The sequence below is a fragment of the Manis pentadactyla genome, chromosome 15 (genome assembly GCF_030020395.1).
Source record: "Manis pentadactyla isolate mManPen7 chromosome 15, mManPen7.hap1, whole genome shotgun sequence".
Taxonomy (NCBI): Eukaryota; Metazoa; Chordata; class Mammalia; order Pholidota; family Manidae; genus Manis; species Manis pentadactyla.
The window spans coordinates 42,942,958-42,966,408 of record NC_080033.1 but is presented as its reverse complement, the minus strand read 5'-3'; the positions used below and the strand labels follow the sequence as shown (position 1 = coordinate 42,966,408).

Here is a 23,451-nt window from a genome sequence, read left to right as displayed (position 1 = left end):
CTGGAAAGAAGCAGAGGTATAATATACTTTGATAGAAAAACAACTGGCTGCCGTGTATCTCACCTTGCTGGCTACAGAACCCATCACTGGAATGGCCCTGATAAAGGTAATAACCACCTATCTCATCTTGGGGTGGGTATGAGAGTGGACCCAAAAGCCAAGGAGTGGTGTGGCATGAACACCCACACTGGCCAAGTGGGGTGCTTACCTACAGCAGCGTAGTGTCCTCCTAGTAGCCCCTTGAGTGAAGAACTCCAACGCTTATTGGGGCTGGTGACATATACTAGTGAAAAGCAGGATGAACTTGCCTTTTTTTTTTTTTTTTGAATTTTGGTATCATTAATCTACAATTACATGAAGAACATTATGTTTACAAGGCTCCCCCCTTCACCAAGTCCCCCCAACATACCCCTTCACAGTCACTGTCCATCAGCGTACTAAGATGCTGTACAATCACTACTTGTCTGCTCTGTGTTGCACACCCCTCCCCATGCCCCCCCATACTATACATGCTAATCGTAATGCCCCCTTTCTTTTTCCCCACCCTTGTCCCTCCCTTCCCACCCATCCTCCCCAGTAACCTTCCCTTTGGTAACTGTTAGTCCATTCATGGGTTCTGTGATTCTGCTGCTGTTTTGAGGAAGAACTTGCTTTTGAACCATTAGTAGCAGAGAGTCCCTATCGGGAGGGAGGAGCCCCTATACCCAAAGATGCATGGGTATCCAGCCGTGGACAGCCCCCAAAATGGAGGGCCATAGCTTTCCATCCTAAGACTGAGACAATATGGATGGAAGATGGTGAGCGGAAGAGCAGCCAATGGGCAGAGTTTCAGGCCACGTGGCTTGTGATCAGCAAGGAGCCATCCCCTATAGTTGTCTGCACTGACAGCTGGGCTGTCTATCAGGGCTTGACCCTGTGGCTACCAACCTGGCACCATGCCAACTGGCTGGTTGATCACTGACGCCTTTGGGGGCAAGAATTGTGGCAAGACTTGTGGGCCTGTGGTCAGACTAAAATAATTACAATATACCATGTGACAGGTCATTTGCCACTGGCATCCCCAGTAAATGATGAAGCAGATAAATTGGCCCAGATACGTTGATTAAAAGGAAAGCTTGCCTCTGATGTAGCCCAATGGTTACATTAGCATTTGTTGCATGCGGGGCAAAAGACGATGTGAACTGTAGCCCATCAGTGGGGCTTGCCTTAGACCTTTGAAGAAGTAGTAGAGCCTGGCAGGAGTGTGTTGTGTGCTTCAAAAGGGACTTGCACTGAGTTCCACAGCAACCTGGGACAATAGCTAAGGGGCCTATACCCCTCATCAGGTGGCAGATAGACTATATTGGGCCTCCACCTGTGTCAGAAGGATATCGGTATGCCATGACTTGTGTGGACACAGCTACTGAACTTCTGGTTGCTTTTCCTACCCGCTGTGCAGACCAGCAGATGACCAAAAGAGGCCTGGAGCATCTCTTTGACGCCTATGGCCAACCACAGGTAATTGAGAGTGATCAGGGCACCCATTTTACTGGACATACACTGCAAGAATGGGTACGACAGCTGGGAATCAAGTGGACGTTTCATGTGCCATACAACCTACCACAGCAGGCATGACAGAGAGACATAATGGCTTGTTAAAATCCAGACTAATGTCAGATACCAACAGTCTGCAGTAATGATCAGTCTGCTTATGGACTATGCTACGGCATTTGAATGAGAGACCCCAAAAGGGAACCCTGAGCCCTGTAGACATGTTAACACATATGGCTGCCTCCCCTATACAACTGCAAGTACAAACCAAGGAAGAATCACTGAAGCCGAGGTTCAGCCACCAGAATAATATCTTCCTGCCAGCACCAACTACACTGAACTCCAGAGACTCCATTGAGTGGATGAGGCCTTGGACCTTTCAACACATGGACCAATGATGGCTGGCTCCCCTGGCACGCTGGGGACAAGGCCTGAAAGCTGGCCTCCTGTGTATTCCTGGAATAACAGTAGAGTGGCCCCCAAAGGTCACAGTAGTATATCCTGAACGGCCAGAAGGTAGGAGCATCTTACTGGGGAGTTTTGTTTTATCATTATGACCAGGGCATGCACCTGCAGTAGCACTATATATAGACCCTTCAGTAGCCCCCATGGGGAAAGGAGTAAAAGTATGGTATACTAGACCTGGAAGGGACCCTCTTCATGCTACAGTCCTATCATAGGACCATTCTCTTGCATGCATTCTACCTGATGAACAAGATTTGCCTATGCTGGTGTCATTAAAACGTGTGTCTTATCACCCCTAAGGTCTTTGTGAATCGGGAACTTCCTCTGGCTTGAAGATTATTATAATTTTTGTTATTAGCAACCTCCTCCGGCTTGAGGATTATTATAATTTTTGTTACCTGTATCAAAATCTTGTATCTTAATTTTTGTTATTATCTCTAAGTTGTTGTTATCCTCTGTTGCTGTTTCTGGTTACAGTGCTCCAGCTTTCTTGCACAGGGACCATTGCGGAAGATTGAAAGCGTGTAGATTGTAAGGTGAGAAACCTGGAGGGGTGGAGTGTGGGGAAGTTGGGGTTCCTATGGCCATGATCCTCACTGAACTTAACCCACCTGATGATGTAACTGGCCTGTTGCTAGGCTACCAGTTCCACACCTTTAGGCAATAAGCTATTATTGCACTATATAGAGAGCTCGGCCCAGTGCTTTGGGCAGAGGCAGAGATGCTAGTGCTCAACAGACCACCAGGAGAACAGCCGGGTAATAAACCCTTTCACCCCAAAGAACGTTTCGCTGTCAATTTCTTTGGTCACATTGAATCCACAGCGAACTTGCCTGGGGCTGAAACCCTTTGGCAAGACACCCTTACAAGAGAAAGGCAAGAGAGATTTGAGACACAGAAGCACAGAGAAGACCACCATGGGAATACAGAGACTGAAGTTTGGTGCATAAGCCAAGAAATGCCAGGACACTGGAAGCTGGAAGAAGCAAAGAAGGACTCCCCCAGAGCCCTCAGAGGAAGCGCGACCGTGTCAAAACCTTGCTTTCAGACTTATCTCTAAAACCATAAGAGAATAAATTTCTCTTGTTTTAAGACACCAAGTTTGTGGTAATGCATTCCAGCAACCCTTGGAAACTAACACAAATGATAGAATCACTTTGTAAAATTGTTTAGCAGTTTCTTTTAAAGCTGAATAGCCTCTCTGATTAGAAGACTACTATTATGATTCAGTAGTTGGACTCCTGCATATTCATCCAATAGAAATGAAAACAAAGACTTATATATGAATGATCCTAACAACTTTTTTTCATTATAGCCTAAAACCAGAAACAATCCAAATGTTCAGCAACAGGTGAATGAATAAACAATGTGTGGTAGATTCACACAGTGAACTATTACTCAGCAATAAAAAGGAACGAACTATTGATACACACAACGGCAAGAATAAATCTCAGAAAACCATCATGCTGAGTGACAACAGACAGATGCCTGAGGACATACAGTATGCTTCCATTTATACGAAATTCTAGAAAATACAGTTTCATCTCCAGTAAAAGGAAACATTATCAGTGGTTGCTTGGGAGCCAGAGTTGGGTTAGAGATTGACTGCAAATCAGAAAAAGGAAATTTATGGAGGGGATCAAAATATTCTCTGTCTGAACTGTAGTGGTGCTTTCACAGGTGTATACATCTTTTAAAGCTCATCAAATTGTGCACTATAAATGGATGCAAATTATTTTATGTAAATTTATATACCTCAATAAAGTTAACAGAAAACAAGAAAATAATTAATGAGTAATTGAACATTTTCTGTCTAAGACTTAAAGCTTCATTGCCTTTTTTCTGGCCGATAATGTTTCATAAACAAATTCTAAATAAAGATCAAAAAATATTTTAAGTAAACAGGAAGACAATTCAACATGTTTCACAAACATGATGAAAATGGAAAAAAGCTTTGGTGTCAGAAGATCTGTTTCTGAGCCCTAGTTCCACACAGCAACCAAGTGGCCATGAGCAAGTCATGACTTCAACAAGCCTTGCTTTCCACATGTGGATGACATTAATAACTACCTCACAGGCAATGGTTATGGTTTCAATAGAGCAAAAGCTCCTTTGTGCAAGAATTCTCTCTCGGCAAAATCATAATCTCAGGATCTGGCAAATGATAAGCACTAAATAAATCTTTACATCATAAATAACTTTAAATGTAAACTCAAAAGATGAGAAAGGCGTCATGCACAATGCCATTGGGTGACATTTACTTGTTTCTTTGCACTGTTAATAGACTAATGCAGAAGGATCTTCCCCCTTTGAACCCATCTTGAGTACAATGTCCATGTTATATGCAGACTAAAGCATGGGAACTTCACATTGCTGGTAAAACCTTACTGTAACTCAGGTCATCATATAGCAGATATTCTATTTTAAATTCAGAGGTATTGCACTAAGACAAACTTTGCATTTTGAAAAGATCACACTCCACAGTGTGGGGGAAGAGACTGGCAGCATGGGAGGAAGCGGGGAGAGAGACAAAGGAGTGGTAGGATGTAGAGTGAGTGTAAACAAATAAGGAGACTATTGGAACAATCCATTAGAGAAATAATGGTAGCTGGGTCAAAGGTGGTGGAGATGAAAAAAAGCGGACATATTACCAATATATTTGGACAAATCAATAGGACTTGATTTGGGGAGAGGAAGGAAAGCATTCAATTCTTCTGAGCCTCAAGTCTTCATCCATATAACAGAACTGTTGATAATCCATCTGTATAATATCTATCTTGCAATCTACTGTGGTAAGAAATAATAGAAGTATTAAGAACTTAATGCAGAGCCTGACACATAAAAAATGCTAGAAAAAAACTATCGCTATTATTATTGTCATCCCATGGAATGACAATTATCAGAGGCTGAACCCTAATGGTAGAAAATAGGCTTGTAGTTAAAGATTTATATCCACTGTGCTAGAGACATAAAACATACCAGGCGGCCACCTTTCCAAATAAACACATCTGACCGCACAAATATTTCATCTAAACTAATCTCAGTCCTCAGAAACCGTCACCGAAGAGAAAGCACAACCGGTATAATCACAGTCATCTGTGAGCCCAGCAAACGGGGGCACCAGGGTAGCTACAAATTTAACCACGCAACAGGGTGCGGAAACAAGACAAGGAAATGGGTGTTTTGATTCTCGTTTGTGAGGGGATCCAACAGCACTAGGCCTGCATCCTGAGCAGCACGTATTTATAACCCCCAAAGTCTGGCTCATTTGCTGACAAGGCCGTGTCATATCTTGGTTTAAGACCGTGCGTCGGCTGGCCATGCAACCAAGCCCTTCCAGTTCCCTGACCTTAGCTACAAGTGCACGTTAGATGCCAGCCTCCTGGGAGCCGGCCATACCTTAGCTTCGCGCTCGCGTTCCTCGGCGGTCGGGGTCCGCTTCATGCTGCCGCTGTAGCCGCCTTCGCCACTGCTAGCCGCGTAGATGTCTCGCCGTGGACCCCGCCCCCTGCATGTAGTTCTCTCGGTGTCCTGCTCTCGCCTGGCGCCATTCTCCCTCGGAGCCACGAGAACTACAACTCCCAGGATGCACGGCGGGACTTCCGAGAGTGCCTCGAGTTGGGAGCGCAAGAATTTCCCAGGTCCAACAGCGGGGCGAGCGTAGTCCGCTACGCAGCGAGCGAGCAGGCTAGGACCCGAGAAAAACTACATTTCCCGAGAGGTAACGGGGCCTGCCATGTTTTCCCCGTGTGCCTCTGGGCCAGCGGCCCAACAAGCTGTCGGCGCTATAGCAACGGTAGCTAGCGGCTGAGAGAGAGTGGTGGTGAGTACTCCGGGGGAGGCCAGGGGGATGGAAGTGGCCGACCCTCTACCTGCAGCGTGGGCCGGGGTCCTGGGGTCTGTTCTATGGCCTGGAGGTGGCCCTGCAGTTCTGCTCGCGTGAAAAGCAACCCAGCACGAGACACCTCTACATCCTTAGGCCTGAATCACAGCCCGCCCATAACCCCACGCCCAGCACGGTTTGAAATTTATATCCCAGCCCTAAACCCTAGCTGATGAGAGTTGATGCTACTTGCCTTGCGCGTTCAAGTCATTTTTCTAGTAGAAAGTTACATAAACAGTTTGCTCATTTGCCCTGGGTTAGTTCGTTGATAGACCCGTCAGCCACCTGAGTTTGGCCAATTGTTTAAGTAATTATTTATATTTTTTTATCATCTGATTCCCTCATAGCCTATTAACTACATAAAAGTGGGGATTTTGTTTACCATTTTGTCTCAGCGCTAGGTATTCATTTATTCATTCAATAAATAAAGATGTTGGTGCCCACCAGGTACTGTGCCCGATCTGCCATAAACAGGTCTGATACCCATCTCAAGATGCTTTATTAGGAGACAAACTAGTAATGAATTCTAAGATAAATATATATTATATATTATGTGCACATATAATCTATACAAATAAACAAGTAAGATGATTTAAGGTAGATAATTTCACCTTTTGAGCAGTGCTGGAAATGGAAGAGGACTCTAACATGGGATAATGAGGGAAGACATTTCTGAGGAAGTGACATTTGGGCTGAGCTCCAAAGAATGAGGAGCCAGCTAATGCAGAGACCTTGAGGAAGACCAGGGTACCATGGATTTAAGGAACGTAAAGGAGAACTGTGTGAGTAGGGCATAGTGAGCAAGGAGGGATAACACAATGCGGTGTTAGAGGGGCTTTGCAGTATTGTGCATGGTTTCTCAGCCTTGGCACTATCAGTGTTTGGGGCCAGATAATTCTTTGCTGTGGTTCCTGTGCACTGTAGGACATTTAGCGTCATCTATGCTTCTAGATGCCGTAACATGCCCCCCACCCTCCTTCCAGTTGCGACAATCAAAAAAGGACCAGACAACTTACCTAAGCCATGTCTCAGTTTCTTCAGTTGTAAAGTAGGAATTATTTAAGTGACAACCTCACTAGACTTGTGATATGTTTGATTAACTTATATGAGCAGAGCACTTAAAAGAGTGCTTGGCACATGTTAGTCATTCAATGAATGTTAAGACCATCATCATCATCATTATTATTACTGTAAAAGCTACCATAACTCTATCATGGAAAAGTTGTCATTTTAATATGTGTCCTATGTTTAAACTTCTTGATAATTTGGTTCCTAAAATTGACCTTTTCTGTGGCAGTATCTCCAGAAACAGTTGATGATCACCCAGGCATATGTCTGTTAGCTGTTTATGTCACAGCAAAATGCAGTGGTTCTCAGCCTTTGATGAGTTAGAGTAAAAGTTATGAAGCCTCTCCCTAAAAGATATTGCATATTCACATATACATACAAGATTCTGTAAACCATTTCTGGGGCCACAGACCTTGAAGCCCCATAGACACTATTCATTCTACAACCATTTAGTAAATATCTGCTATGCGCAGAGCTCTGTGCTAGCCTCTGAGAATACAGAGGTGAACAAAACAATTAAGCCTGCTACTCTCTTGACTTTACATTCTAGGATCAACATTCTAGAGATTGAGAACCTCTGCCTTAGGGCATCTTTACTGGTAGTTTGTATTTGGCTTTTTGAGTAGATTGAAATGAAAATATAAAACCTTTTTTTCTTTTTGCATGCTAGACATTGCATGGACTGCTTACATCCACATACAAAACTGAGTTACTATCTTTGTCAACAACAGAAACTGTAAAAATGGCACAATTAGCTCAACCGTCTGTATATTGAGGTAGGAAGCCCCAGGACTAAACCTCATGGCAACAAAGACAGGACAGGACAAAAAAAAAACCCATTTGATGAGTTTACCTCTGTCACACAGCTTGGAACTACCCATCATTTGTGCATCGTGCTGAAAATTAATATTCAGGTAATATTGACATCTTAGGAAAATGTACTTTGGTGTTTTTGATTTACCAAATCACTTACCCTTATAATAACTCTGTGAGATAGGTTTATTTTCTCCACTTTTTAAATTAAGGAACTAAAACTGAGTGAGATTAGGTGTCTTGGCCAGCTAGTAAGTAATAGAACAACCATTTGAATCAACTTCCTGATGAATTTTTCCAAAATACCTACTCTCTTTGGGGAGCAGGGGAGGGGATGGGGGATGGAAAAGGAGGTATTTCTTAAATTTTGTTTTTGTTTCAGATAGAGGAATAAGAAGAAGAGAGGAGGAAGAATGATAATCTTACCTCATTTCCTAAGCAAACTATAGGAGATATACTGTTGAAAGGAATACTGTCTCCATGATTGAATGTAGTATTACTTTTAAAATAGAAGCTTTCATCTTCTTCAAGCAGCACATGTGGGCAATAAGATGTCCATTAAAGTTCTCATGACTTACTCATTTTATTTGGTTCATTCCATTACATAGTTAACTTTATAACTTGAAGTTTATTTGAATTTTCTTTTCTCCATAGATAGGCCATGTCTGGTCCGACTGATGAGACTGCAGGAGACCTGCCTGTGAAAGATATAGGTCTAAACCTCTTTGGAATGGGAGGGTTACAAGGTATGGCCAGCTGTTACTTATTATAGTTATATAAACTTTGATCAGTAACTTCCTTTCTTTCAATTTAAAATATTTCTGATATTCATACAAACAAAGCCATTTAAGTAACTATATAGCTTTTGATTGGACTAAATATGAAAATGGAGTTTAGAACAACATATGGTATTTTGCAATTTGCATACCACAAATTGTGCAAAAATGTGGTATTTGCTGCATTGCATACCACATGCAGCAATTATCAACAGCTCATAGAAAATGTAAAATCCCCCTCGGTTCTGATAAAGAATTGTTATAAATCATCTTCTTAAAATTCCATACATCAGTAGAAACAACACAGAGTATTAAGCCTCCAAACTGAATTGCCTGGTTTAAATCACACTCACCATTAAAATGTTTCTTTATGTTTAAATTTTATGTGGGAGGAAATGCCATATTTAAAAATATTTGCCTTTCAAGTAGAATATCTGAAAATGATTTGTTTATCCAAGTGATGTTGACTTTGTTTTATCAAATTAATATATATTAAAGGTGTTCTTTATCCTTTTATCACCTTGTTGGTTGCTATAGAGCTAAAAAGCACTTCCAAATTGAGAAAGAAAAGTGCTGCTTTAAGGAGCAATTTAGAGTGTAGAGTATGTTTTTGTTTTTGTCTATAATGTCAGCCATGCTGTCATGCCACTGCGTTTGTCATAGTAGGCTATGGTGTAAAATATATTCCACTAAGGCATCTTCACACACCTGTTTATCAGAACAGTGCAAGTGGCCACCTTGAACTACCACCAAAAGGTGGTTGAAGTATTGTTCATTTAAAAAGATAAATTTGACTATAAAACTTTTATTGTTAAAAGTAAAAAGTATATATAAGCTTTGCTTTAGATCTTTGGCAGAGTATCAAGGATTCAAGTACAAAAAGAACTTTAAGTGTATAAAGCTATTGATTGGGGTTTCGTACCCTCAGTTCAGTTCTTCCTTTCATATCCTGCCACAGGGCTTTAATCTTTGTCCATTTGTTCTTTCTTGTGGAGGATTGTGGGAAGTCGACCTACTTTGGTATGAACTATACCGAATTTAAGCATATTTTTTAAAATATGTGTACATGCTAAAAGGTGTAAAAGTTCTTTAAAAATATATAAGATAACTTATATTGTAAAGGTGTTTTTTTTGGTTTGGCCTTGCAACAGAAAAATCTCAGTTATATTATGTTCACCAAATTATTGTTATAACTTTTGCCTTTGTAAAAAAAAAAGTGCTTTCAGATAGTCTTAATTTAGTCTTTTCAACATTAGGCATGTAAATTGAGAAGTCTTTATTGACTCAATTCCATCTTACATTCTTAAAGAAAGGTTATTCAAATACATTTTTGAATACATACTAATTGTTGCCCAAATCCTTAATATAGCATATTCATAGCAAAGATCTTTATTCTCACTTCCAATCAGTGATGTGAACAGTGCCAAGGTATTTTCTAAAGCAATCTTAATTGTAAGTCACAAATGAGAAAAATATGAGATGAGTGCATCAGAGATTATGTTAATATCAACAGTTATCATTTTGAGAGACTATTTTAAGTAACCCCACTATTAATTACTTTGGCATTTTTGCAGAAATTTCAACAACACGGACAATGAAATCTCGCCAGGCAGTGTCACGTATCAGTCGTGAGGAACTGGAAGACAGATTTTTGCGTTTGCAAGATGAGAACATTTTACTTAAACAGCATGGCCACAAGCAAGAGGATAAAATTAAAAGGTTATGACAAAAAGCTTTTAGCTTTTTTTCCCTGACTCTGTAAAGTTTGGAGGGTATGCTTTTTTATAAACTTAATTGAAAACCCCACCTTGAATCTTTTTTGGAACAAGGCAGCTTGTGAATAAATTCGATTTTTAAAAATGGAAAATCTTACAAACTAAAATAATAAGCCAAAAAGATTATGAGTGCTTATTATGTCTGAAGTTGTTATTTGGAAAAAAAAAAAGCTAATAGCTAAGAGTGCCATGAGTGTATCATATCTATAAATAACTTCTGGTTTAATATTTACAGCTTAATAAGCAAATGGTGAAAGCATGTGTTTTTTTAAATCTTGATTTTAAAATGAAAGTTTTTAAAAGTTAGACCTATTCTAACTTGTTAGAATGCATGTTTCCTTAAGATTTGGGGTTTACTAATGAAAACATCACTCAGTATCTGGAATATATGTAACTTTTCTTTTTAGATTAGTCTAGAATCTATATTTATTTCAAAGAGTATGCTCTGAAGAAACATTGTCAGTTTTTATTGGTGTGCAAAAAAATTTCTGTAGGGATAATTTCTTAACAGTAGATATTATTTAATTCTTTCTTGTTCAGAAATACTATGACTATTCTGAATGTGTGGCATTAACAAAAGTGTGCATTCACGTTTGTGAGTATGAACAGGTCTGTATTCATACTCATGTACTAGGTTCAATGAAAAGGTGAATCAGCCAGTAGAGAAAGAAGATAGGGGTTTTTTTCTGCTTAAAATTTATCCTAAAGGGGTGATTTCAGTGCAATTTCTACTCTGTGGACTTGTTTTAATGACCCACAAACCCGCTGTATGCAGGCCTTATTTGAGTTAGTTTTTGAGTCACAATGATGGTTTTTTTCAAGACGTGTGACTCACTTGCCTGATTCCTTTTCTGGCCAGTAATACACGTCAGCTTTTCAGAATGAGGCATGTATTCCATGACCACTAAACAGTTTTTTCTCTGTAAGCCTAATTGGTCAGTAAAAGAATTGAATTCACAACCTTCACCTTATTAGCAATTTGTTCCTAGCCAGAAAATATAAAACGACTTCATAATGAACCATGTTGTTTAATGGAAAAAGGACTGGGCTAGGAGTCAAGTTGTTTGCAAGTGTTCTGTTATCTGTCACTAGCCTATGGTATGTTTAAGCCATTTAGCCTCCTGGGGTTTTATTTTACTAAACCCTGAGAGTAGTGACCCAATGGTCGCTATGACCCAAAACTCTAAATTCCTTCTCAGCTTCACACCACTGACACTACCTTATACATGGGTAGAATTGCCTTTAAATTTATTCTTAAGATGTAATTAGTATCACTTAAATATAACTGTAGATTTGATAAACCACCTTTTTAAATAAGTACTCAAAGTTTCCCAGATCACTTAGTATTTAAGATCATAAAGATCACTTAGGATTCATTAAGATCATAGAGTAATCAAATCAAACAAGTGAAAATTATTGTTATTACTAGACAACCACATGCAATCTTATATTTCTTAACAAAGTTTACCTGAACATTATTGAAGGAATTTAAAGCTACTCTATTGATGTGCTTTTCTCGCCTTAGAAATTAGGGTTATTTAGTTTTCTCTAGCTTGACTGCTTTTTCATATTAAATCTGTGCCTTTCTTTTGAATATAATCTCTATGTCTGTGTGAAAGACTGTGTAACAGAAGATTCAGCTATTTAGGTTGACATCTCATTTAGACAGCTAACCATATTTCCCTGGATAAGCCATTGGATAGGGCTCAGGAACCTAAACTCATTAAAGGGCCAGTTAGAGTACGTGGCTCTGCTAGGGTATGATACCTGCCCAAAATTTCCCAATAATAAATCATTCTCTGGATTAGGTGGAAAAGGAATTAATCCATTGATTATTTTACTAGGGTGTTTGTGGTACTTTGGGATCTTGGTTTTTATTATCCTGTATCCCTTATAAAGCATGTTTAATGGATTTGCCTCAAGGGAAAGAGAAAACAATCTTAACTGATCATGTTATGCAAGCTCTCCCTGATGCCACATGCTGTAGGCTGAGTAGCCAGAAGTGTAGATAGACATGTATTACTACCGCTTTTACAGAAGACTCTGCTCAGGGCAAAAAAAAAGTTGTTCAATGACATCCCAAAGCTATTAAGGATTTTTTTTATTTCACTTTTGTTCTCTTAAGTAAAAGCTTCTGTCCATAACCATGCGAAAATAAAGCAAACCCCATTTAAAGAAAAATGAAGTGAGTTTTTATTTTCAATCTCCTGTCTGGGTCTTTATAAAAACAGATTAACTATAAACTAGAATCAGTTATTGAAGATGTGCGACCAATTTTGTAAAGTCTTGAACTTGTGTCTCTCATCAAAGCCACCTTTTCTTTCTTGTCCTGCCAAGATTTTTCCATTCACTGTCAGGCATGTTTTCTGTATGTGTATATTACATCACCCCCATGTGCCCTTTCTGTCTTTTGTTCTGTCTAACCAGTTTTTATCAAAACTTAAAAGAATCAAAAGTATAAACTCCTGAGATGTCAAAAGCACAATTTATGTCTGAACATAAAGCTAGCATTAAATAATACTTTTTGCATCTAATTATTTTCTACCATTATACATGCATGTTTCTTGAGCACTAAGCAATATTTAATGGCACATTTTGGTTTCTTTAAAATTTTTCATTGTGTTTCTTATAGGTCTGTGCATTCTAACACTTCTATATTTGTAGCATGTTGTAATTCTAGAGAAACTGAAAACAGCTCACCTAAAACATACCAGCTAAATGCTGCATAGTCTTAACACACTTTTCAAAAGTTTTAACTTACTGTGGCTTGCAGATATAACCCACCACATCCACAATCTGTAGCTCCATTTAAGTGCATACAGCATTCCTACATAAGGTCATGCGTTAAAAATTGCATTTGAGGAACATATGGAGTAAATATGTGTCTTCTCTTTACTAACCTTAAATGATAAGCCTTAGGAAACTGTTATTTGTCAGTGCTATAAAGCAGATTGTTGCCCAGTGGTTTCAATTATCATCAAAGGATTCTTCACAGGCAGTAATAGTTACATCAAAACCTGAAATTTATTATTCAGGTTCTGCACTGAAGTCTTCACAGTGATTATGTTCCTTTCAACAGAATGCATTTTATGCTGACTTCTCACATTCCTTTTCATCTTTTTATTATTTCCCTAGAATGGCCACCAAGTTAATACGGCTAGTTAATGACAAGAAAAGATATGAGCAGGTTGGTGGCGGCCCCAAGCGGCTGGGACGAGATGTGGAAATGGAAGAAATGATTGAGCAGCTGCAAGACAAAGTTCATGAGCTTGAAAGACAAAATGAAGTCCTCAGAAACAGAGTAATTTCAGCCAAACAGCAACTTCAAATCCAGGGATACAGGCAAACTCCATACAATTATGTGCAATCTCGTGTTAACACTGGACGTAGAAAAGCAAATGAAAATGCAGGCTTACAGGAAAGCACCAGGAAAGGTAAAATAAAGCTTACATTAGATCCTGAATTTAAATCTTAATATTTTAATATGTTGTTTTACACATACACACAGAGTATTTTCTGTATTATTCATGTTTTTAAATGTCCTTAGAAAAACAGAAAAATATTTTTGACAAAATATTAATATGAAAATTATTTTACTTAAGAATCATAAATCATGCTTAAATTTATTTAGTTTAAACATTGAACATAATTATTTATCGTAACAGATAAGAGACTTGTCTGAACCTGTGTAAAATACGAGTTTAGTGCAACTTGGTTAACTTCAGATTACAGATAGAAACCAAATTGACTCAGGCAAATGGGGAAACCAGATGGTTGCTTATATATGATCATACTTATTATTTTGAATGCTCACATTTAAGTTCTTTATCAAAAGACTTTTTTTTTAATTTCTGGATTTTTGTAATCTTTCTCATTATATCAAGGCAGCACAAACAATGGAATGTGCACGTGAGTAGGGGCTTAAAAATTTGGGTTCTTGCTCCTTTACTTATTACTTAGCAATCGTGGACAAGTCTCTCTCATTCTGAACTTTACATGTAAAGTGAAAGGATTTAAGTAAATGACCAAAAAGATCTGTTCCATCTCCAAAAATCGTCATAGGTCAACCACTCATTTTGAAAATGAATCACATAAAATCTACTCAGATGACAGAGCAAGCCAGGTGCACAGACAAGACTCAGTATAGAAAGAACTTAAATATTTCTAATAAAAATTCCCAACCCTCTCTACCCACAGACAAACTTTATTTATAATGAAGCAAAAGGTCAGTATTTTAAGGAACACTTTCTTAATTTCAACTGCTGGGGAGGAAATTAAATTTGAGCTTTAGTTGATCTTCATTTGGAATATGCTTTTCAAAAAGACCAAACATTTTTAAGGACATAAAAAAGTCATGTAAAGCTTCCATTTCAATTCACTGAGGAATTAAAAAACACCTTATGAACAGAAAGTGAGAAAAATTTGTTCTATTTTTTTCTCCAAGCCAAAATGTTAACACTATCTGTTCCCTAGCCAATGTGCCTTTGAAGTCAGTGAGGCAGGCCTCCACAGAGACAGGAGGCAGCCGCAGGATGAAAGGACTTGGCTGCTCCTAGCTATGTGAGATTAACAATAGACTTTGAATATAACCAAAGCAATCATAATGAAATATAAATCAGAAAACCCATTCTACTTTTTTACATAGAAGAGAACATATAACCTCTCAGAGCCCCATTTTCTCCACCTGTAAAATGGAGTGATAACACCAGATTTAAAAAAAGGTCAGGAGATGTTTGCTCCACAGTAATGTATTTTACCTTTAAAAAATTTCTTATCCTTTCTGAAACTTAGTTTTGTCGTCTGTACCCATACCTGGTCAGGATATCTCTAAGGTCTACAAGGTCTTTTATGCTAAATAAAAACAGTGCCTAAATTTTAGATTAACATTGTAAGCTAACCTAGTGCTATGAATTGCTATTTAAATAGAAGAGTTTGGTGAAAGTTTCTCCCTACAGGAAAAAAAAAAAGAGCCACAGAGCACTAGAGTCTTTTAAAATGTGACTACCTAGTTTTTCTCCTTGTGTTTGTATTACTCTAAGTAATTCAGACCTTTTTCACTGGTTGGTAGAAGAATATAGAAGCTGCACAAAGCATTAAATAGTGATGAATACTTTCTTCACCACTATCTTTCTGAGTAAACTTGAGGCATCATTATCAAGATTGATACCTTAGTAACCTTAATAAATTCTTTAAGACCACCTTTGAAGCTCGGACTTAGGCCAGACTTGTCAGAAATATCAAGACTGGGTTAGCTAGGTGAGAATTCCAGACCCTCTCTGACCACAAGCGGCCTTACCCCCAAGCTGCTATATAAATATTATAGTTTTCTGTCTGTGCCATGTGAGGATAAAGGATGGCTTACTGTGTCATCAATGTAATGTAGAAGCAAATCTTACATTGAAGAACCAATAGAACAAAGATTTTTACAAGGTGTACATGTTTTAAAATATAACCATTAGCAAACAACCATGAGACTATCAGTTTTAAGATATGTTTTGAGTATAAGTATGTTTTTTTTTAAATTCTACTGGTAATGTTTAGTTTTTCCATGAGTTATATAGAAAAAGCTTAAGAATTAGCACTACTCCCAAGTAATATAATTGGCAAATTAATTAAATTAGTTATATTAACACAGTGAACTTTTTAATGTTTTAGGCAGAGCCTTTTCTGTTCTTTTAGTGTGAATTACAGCAATAGATATTTAATTTGAAAGTTTTGAAAATAATGAGTCATAGTTCCATTATTCTTATTAAAATCCTCACTTTGAAAAAGTAAACTTTTCTTAAAAGAATGAATATATTCTGTATCTTTTTATCTGGTACTATGCTCCATTTAAAGAAATCTAAATTATTTGTCATATTTTATCTACCTTAAACTAATAATTTATTCTGTAAGTGTAAAGTCACTCGTATAATTAAAAGTATGTCTCACTTGTAACAGTGGGACCGGGCATATAAAATTGCATGTAACTATATTTATTTTTAAAACTGTATTTTAAGTGCAGCAGCAAAATGTTTTATTTAAGGAATCCTTTTGATGATCCCTTCTCAAATTACCTTTGTTTAAATATGTATTTTCTTGTTGAGGTGAAATAAGCTAAAGTACAGGAAACATTTTGGCTTACACTCACAATATCTATGAGTCACACAAATGAAGGCGAAAGGCAAAGCTAAAAATGTAAGGTCAAGCAATGTGAATGAATTTAAAAATTAAAAAATATCAAAAATAAGAAAAAACATTAAGCTTTTGAAACCATTGTCCTTCATACTCTGGTTTGTATTGTAAATACCTGAATTGAAGACTGGTTCTTTCAGAAATTACTTTAGGAGTTCTAATTCTAAATTGAATCAAATTATTTCTAGGTAATTTGGTTTCCGTAGTAGAATTTGTTAAATGGGCAATACTTGCTGCTCTGTTTTATTTAATGTCAACTGATGGCTATGATCTAATAGTCCCTTTGGCAACATATTTCTAATTTTCTGTACTATAAAGCACATATCTTTCAGTACTTTAAAAAATTTTATGGTATTGCAAATTTCCTTATGATAGCAAATCAAGGTTCCTTCTTTTCTAACTTCACTTACATTAATCTTATTAATTTATTTTTAGGTATTAGATTCCAAGATGTAGCAGAAACTCTACAACCCATGCTCACAAAATACAGCAGCAGTTTACTTGAGGAAGCGAAAGGAGAAATAAGAAATTTGTACGTATTCTTGTTATGGTCATTTTAGAACTTTGTTTATTGGTCATGTCTTTTTTGATTCCCTCCCTTTCCTTTATTTTAAACAAAATTGGTTTATGTAAAATAATTTACTCCACTAAAATACAACTAAATCTGTGGGGTAAGAACAAATATTATATGCCATGTTTCCAGTAAAATGAGGAAAATGAACAACTTAACCAACTGCATAGATGAAAGGTTTTATAAAATAGTCCTCTTTATTATACTTTTATCTCCAAAGTAATGGCATAAAGCCCAGTTGTTTAGCATAATATAAGCTTTAGATACAACATTTTCATTCTCAGAAAAATTACAGGTAATTTTTTTTTAGATACTGAATTAGTTAGCCTTTTTGTGGTTAAAAAAAAGAATTGGAGGGAGTGGCTTTAAAGTTTGGAGTTATCAAATACATATGGATTTCAGATTTTGTTTCAGTGTGATTCCACGGTACCACGTTTTTCATCATACTGTGGTTTCAAAACAGTTACTTCTGCCACATTTAGCTTACTTTCCCAGTTAATCAGAGCCTTATGATTTCAGGGTCTGTGAGTTATATAAATTAAGATAAGGTTCAACCTTATTTACAGGACTTCACCTGGATTATCAAAAAGTAACAATTCTGAATGAGGAAAGAAAACATAAGACAGAGTATCGTACTCTAGATAGTTGCTTAAGAATAATATAGGCTTAAAGCTTTTTCTTTTGAGTATTTAAAATACCAATTACAGTAGTGATTAGCCTGTGACAGGATAAAACTAAAAGACAGGACCTAATCCTATTATCTGTGAATTAGCTCAAAAGCCAGGGTTCATACTAGTTTTTTGAGGCTCACTGTGCTGAGATGCTGCTATACATGGTAGAGGTAAATATATGCACCAGACCACCAAGTATGCTTTGCAAATTTCTTGCCATCTCTCTCTGAAGTGTTAATTTGGCTCATACAGACAGATGTGCACATGATAGAGCAAAGGCATATACATTATCTGACTTATAATCATTATCAGATCACAGAGTACATAGTAGGTGATCAATAAATGCTTACTGAATTCAATTGAACTGAAGTCCAATCCATGGCCTAGGATATTATCTTATAAAAAGCTATGTCTTGAATTGTTATGTACTTCCCAATCATCACATTTAATCTGCTACTATTTCACTATGTGCAGCGGCACTTAAGCTAAAATTTTTAACTTTTGCTCTCTCTTTATTGTGAGAACCTTCTTTGTACTGATCTTAAATACTGCAGATTTTTCCTGAAGCTACAAATTCTTGTAAAGTTCCTTTATTTCAGAGAAAACGTTATTCAAACACAGCGAGGCCAGATAGAAGAGTTAGAGCACTTGGCTGAGATCCTGAAATCTCAGTTGAGGAGAAAAGAGAATGAAATTGAGTTATCTCTTCTTCAGCTTCGAGAGCAGCAGGCTTCAGATCAAAGGTATGTTAAAACAGAAATACCACTTTGATAAGGTCAAAATTAGTTTAAAATACTTTATCATGTGCTATAGAAGGATAAGGCTAGTTATGTAAAAATCATGTTTTACTTAACATTCTCCATACAACCCTACTCTAGACCTACTAACTGCTACCAACAGTTCTAGTCTGAGGGCATTTTTCCCTAACCTACTCTTTCTTTTGTTTCTTCTGCTTGCTCATTTGCTCCCTTTACTAAAATTGTAGGAAGTCCTAATAGCATTTGATTATACCTGATGAGAGAAATATGTGTGACAAGGATGCAGCTGTTGGCATATGTTATGAATAAGTCCTGCCTTATTTCAGTTTTTTCAACCTTAAAAGGACGTAAATTCCATAATATGGTACCAGTTTTTTTATCCCAAAACGATGTTACCCCTCTTTTCAAAATTTACATGAATTCTGTTGATTGTTATGGGTAACAGTGGGGCCCTTCAGTAGTCTCCTTGATGCCTCTTCATTTTTGATATTTTATAATGTACAGTATTTCCTTTCCCATCTTCCTTTGTCATTTTTGGTTCCTAATACCTTTCCTCTTGTTTTTTGCCTCACCATTGTGATTCCAGCAAGTCTGTCTTTTTACTCTACTCTCTCTTGAATGATTTTCTTCTTTTTATGGCTTTCTTCTTTTTTCTTTTTTCTTTATGTTTGTTTGGTTTTTCTTGGACCAAGCATAGTCAAAAGTAGAGAGATCAGTGTATTGGATTTCCATGTACCCAACACTCAGCATTAACAATTATCAACATGTTACCAATCTTGTTTCACCTATCCCTTCATTTTACATTCTTCAATCAATTACACCAGCCAGATAGAAATGTCATCTCTATTTAAATGCTTTGGTATATGCCTCTGTCTAATAAGGAATTTTGTTCTGACATAACCACTATGCCATTAACACTCCTAACAAAATTAACAGCAATTCCAATAGCAATTGATATCATCTAGTAAGTAGTTTCTATCAAATTTCCCTGAAGATGTCTCTCTACTGCTTGTTTGAATTGGAATCCAAATACAGACTACACATTCCATTTGTTATATTTCTTAGGTCTCTCATCTTTCTGTCTAAATGTTTATTTTAACCAGACTTTATTTTTACCAGACTTAGATCCTCTTTTTGTTTTTCCCCTCTCCAGTTTGTGTGATATCATGCTTATGTAGTTGAGTTCTTATTTAGAAAAACCAAATATGATTTTATAGTTTTTCATTTCAGATTTCAGAGTTCAATTCTCCTTTAACAAACTAACCTTACATGGCAATATTTGAAAAAACTAAGATGCATAATGTGAGCTTCTTTTTAAAAAAATTAAGTGAGCTAAAAATATATATATATAAAGCTTTGTATTTCTGAGATTTTAAAGATTAGTTTCTCTAATAATTTTTCTTCCTAAAAAGTTACATGTAAAATTAAATTATATAATGAAATTCTGTATTTTGTGTCATTCTCTCTACATTTATGTACCCTTCTAAGAGCAGGGCAAAAGAAACAACATTTTTGAGAATTTTATTTGTTATAGGGGATGTCATTTGAACTCTGACTTGAACCAGCTTGAATACCTAGGAATAATCCATGTTCTCCTGGAAAGAACTGATTTAGACTTAGCCTTCCTGGAAAACCAAGAAATGGTTCCTTGTGAGGCACAGTGCTGACCGACCAGACCCCAACATCGACTATGGTGATCTAAGTAATTTGCCAGCAGCCATACTTAAAATATTATCTGAATATAAAAATTTTGTACTAGGCCAAGCCCAAGCCTGGAGCCCATTCCCATCAGCTTTATTCAGCAACTGTGTACAAGGTTATCAAAGTCTACTTTCTCTTTTTCTTAACCAAAGAGTAAGAGGGACACTATGTCAGCCATTCCCTCTTCCAAGGGAATATGGTCATCTAGTAACTAGAATGTCCAGTGTAAATTGAAAGGGAGAGGAGATCTAAAAGTCCCGTAGTCCTAGGGCTAGCACAGCAGAAGAAAGAGTGATAGACAGGTATGCATATTTTCTACCATAAATATTGTTGGTAAACATATACACATAGAAGAGTTTACCTTAAAAACTAAACTAAGGCCCACTTCAGAGATCTTAGTTATTATTCACTGCATAGCAGTCTATTTTTAGTTACAGCAAGAATTAGCAATAGAGAGAAAATAAGTATTACAGGTAAAGGAACTTTTTTTTAAAGAGGCCAAAGAAATTATATAAGTCAGTTTGTACCCTTTCTCATTGGTTTTGTAAGATTGAAAATTACATGTTATTTGCTCAGGAGGAAGGGTACCTATAGTGAATTAGCATATTGTTTCTTGAAATACACTTGTTGAAAACTGACTTCAAATAAGGGTCCTCAAGTCTTTTTTCTTATATGTTTATACATAACTCGAAATTTTATGTGTCACAGCAATTTTTTTGAGACTAATGGAAAACTTAAAAAAAATGTTGGGGAGAATATAAAACTTGGTATAATTTACTGTAGAGAAAAATCACAAAATGGAAAACACATTTAAACTCTTTTTCACGGATACATTATTTCAGATTTGAAATTCTAGAAGTCTGATCTGGATGTTGGACTCCTTGTTCTCAAACATGAACTTAACGTAGTTGTAATCTTCAGAGTGCGGTGCTTGATATTTATGGCAAAGAGCCTTTTCATAGAATATTACAGAAACTCTTCATAGTATGTATTTAATAGACCAGTTTGGTTTGGCATCAGCTTGACATAAACTTTTGGTTATCCAAAGCCTTTAATTGCTTTGAAGTAAAAGCCCAGTGCTGCTCTTTTTTATTAAAATCATGTTTTTTCCTGTTATTGTGGTCTATTTTGGAAGACTGAGTTGTGATTTTTGCATATGTTCTACATAATGCCTCATTAGTAAAAAATCTTGTACCATTTACAAGTAGCCTGAATGTCTGTGTTGTTTTGAACAAAAATCCATATTAAAATTTAAACAATATAAAAATGCACATTTTCTGCTTATTAAAAAGGCTGTCTTAAATTAAATGCAAAGCAGCAACCAGTGAACACATGTACATGAATATTAAAATCAGAATGATTTTACCTTTTATTGACTTTTTCAACTCCAGAAATATTTATACTCTTACCAAATGTGTAACTATTTTGTACTTTTTTTTATAAGTAAATGTTAGGGTGTTTACCTTCTTAATTAAAAATCATGTAAGTGCCATAATGTCCCAGTGGAGGACATTTAACCCATAAATGTTGCAAACACTCTGACTTGTCCTCTTTGCTCTGGGTGACAGCAAACTGCCAAATCTTAAATGACAGGCCTTTTGCAGCCATGTAGTATAAGAAACAGCTTGGCTTTAGGGGCTCCATCTTTCCCCTTTGTACAGATAGAGGATTACTTCCTGGCACTCTTAAGTTCTTCCCCAACACTCACATACCTTTGATCCGTTCGCATATTTGTGAATGACACAAGCCTGTTTTGTATTCTGCGTGTTCATGCATAACCCTTCTCCCTCCATCTCCCTCCTTTCCCATCCTTTCCTACCTCCCTCTCCACCCCCATCCATGTCTCTTTCTCTTTTCTGAGAGTTAGGTGCATATATCACTTCACCCTCTACATTTCTAATTATTCTGGGAACAAAGACATATTCCTTCATTACCTCAGTACAAGTATCCCATTCAGGACATTTATCAATGAATGATACAGTAGAATCATCTAATACACAGTCCATCTTCAAACTTCCCAACTGACCCAATAAGTCGTTAATAGGTGCTTTTTTTAATAGCTGGTTCTGTTTTTCTTTGCCTTGTTTTGATCTAGTATCCAATCAAGGGTCATGTATTAAATTGTCATGTCTTTTAGTTTTCCTTTATTCTAGAGTGATTTCCCAGTCATTTCCAGCCCATTGATAGTTGTTTGTGCAATGCCCCTCAGTCTGGATTTGTCTGATTACACATCCCCCTTTTAGAGGGCACATCCAGTTCTCAGATGGAAGGGTAACTGGGGCCAGGGATAACCATGCAAACATTATTATTACATAGGAAGATGATCTGTCATTTTTTAAAAATATATTTGCCAAGCTCTTACTGTTGTTTTGAATGCCTTAATCTTGTCCAACAAACAGTATCACACCCAAATGCCATTTCTTTTATCCCTGTCCTTTTTATTAATATTATCTAAGATTTTTCTGTGACAGCAATCTGACACATTTTCCTAGCACTTTATATATATAAACCATAGAAATTGTCACAATTAATAGTTAATAATGGATTTGTGCATATGTGAGGTAGGAAAACAAAAACTTAGGATCATCTCAGAGGAAGGAAGCACCATAGAGGAGAGGGGAGAACTTCGCTCTTCACACTGGAGCTGACTGTTCACTCCCTCACTTGAGGACTCTGGTCAAATTCTTTATTTCTCTAAACCTCAGTTAGCTATCTCAGCTCTGAAATGGAGAGATGGAAATGGATAAGTGGCTCCCTACCTTTTAAAAAGCAGCTGCTTTTACCTTAAGGACCTTGTGTTTCTGAAAGATTTTGTTTATAAAATAAGCAGTATTTATTGATTTAATCAGTTTATTCATCTTTTTAAAAAAAAATTCATGCCAATCATTGCTTCTGATAATTGTGAAGTAACCTGAATTATTTATTGTACTGACTTGGTATAATTCTATCAAAAAATAAAAACAACACACTTTTGCAACTTAATTGCTGGTAAATCTATGTTTTCCACTGAGCTTTTGATATATTGAATATAATTCTCAGATTCCCATTACTCGTTAGATTCTATTAAACTTGATCCTCAAAATGGTCCTCTTAAGAAGATGAGCCAGGATTTGGACTTTTCCTATCCCCAGTCAGTTCTTGGGAGTGTTCCCTCCATTTTCATAAAAGTGTCATTATATGCATGTAGAGAGCTTGATATAACTGTTCCCCTCCATTCCTTGTGAGTGTTGAGAGTCAGAAAATACTGAATTCTGGTTTACATTTTG

The 23,451-nt window shown here is 36.9% G+C and overlaps 2 protein-coding genes across 8 annotated transcripts in view; one reads left to right on the top strand and one right to left on the bottom strand.

Moving 5' to 3' along the window:
• The window catches only part of FTO (FTO alpha-ketoglutarate dependent dioxygenase), a 402,025-nt gene extending 396,489 nt beyond the window's left edge, over nucleotides 1-5,536 (bottom strand). The window contains exon 1 of one of the 2 annotated variants that reach the window (XM_036881013.2): nucleotides 5,395-5,536. In XM_036881013.2, the coding sequence (XP_036736908.1) occupies nucleotides 5,395-5,439 (45 nt within the window). In that variant the 5' untranslated portion in view covers nucleotides 5,440-5,536. The remainder of the gene's footprint in view (nucleotides 1-5,394) is intronic. The other variant, XM_057492746.1, reaches the window with a different exon arrangement.
• Nucleotides 5,537-5,685: 149 nt separating this feature from the next.
• The window catches only part of RPGRIP1L (RPGRIP1 like), a 100,473-nt gene continuing 82,707 nt past the window's right edge, over nucleotides 5,686-23,451 (top strand). For 4 of the 6 annotated variants that reach the window (XR_008993974.1, XR_005023856.2, XM_036881037.2 and 1 more), the window contains exons 1-6: nucleotides 5,686-5,818; nucleotides 8,414-8,505; nucleotides 10,110-10,254; nucleotides 13,446-13,744; nucleotides 16,920-17,016; nucleotides 18,326-18,469. Coding sequence is in view for 4 of the 6 variants with exons in the window: in XM_036881037.2 (XP_036736932.2) it covers nucleotides 8,421-8,505; nucleotides 10,110-10,254; nucleotides 13,446-13,744; nucleotides 16,920-17,016; nucleotides 18,326-18,469 (770 nt within the window). In the remaining 2 variants the exon portion in view is untranslated. Of the gene's footprint in view, nucleotides 5,819-7,621; nucleotides 7,861-8,413; nucleotides 8,506-10,109; nucleotides 10,255-13,445; nucleotides 13,745-16,919; nucleotides 17,017-18,325; nucleotides 18,470-23,451 lie in introns of those variants that run through there. The other 2 variants (XM_036881034.2, XM_057492743.1) reach the window with 2 other exon arrangements.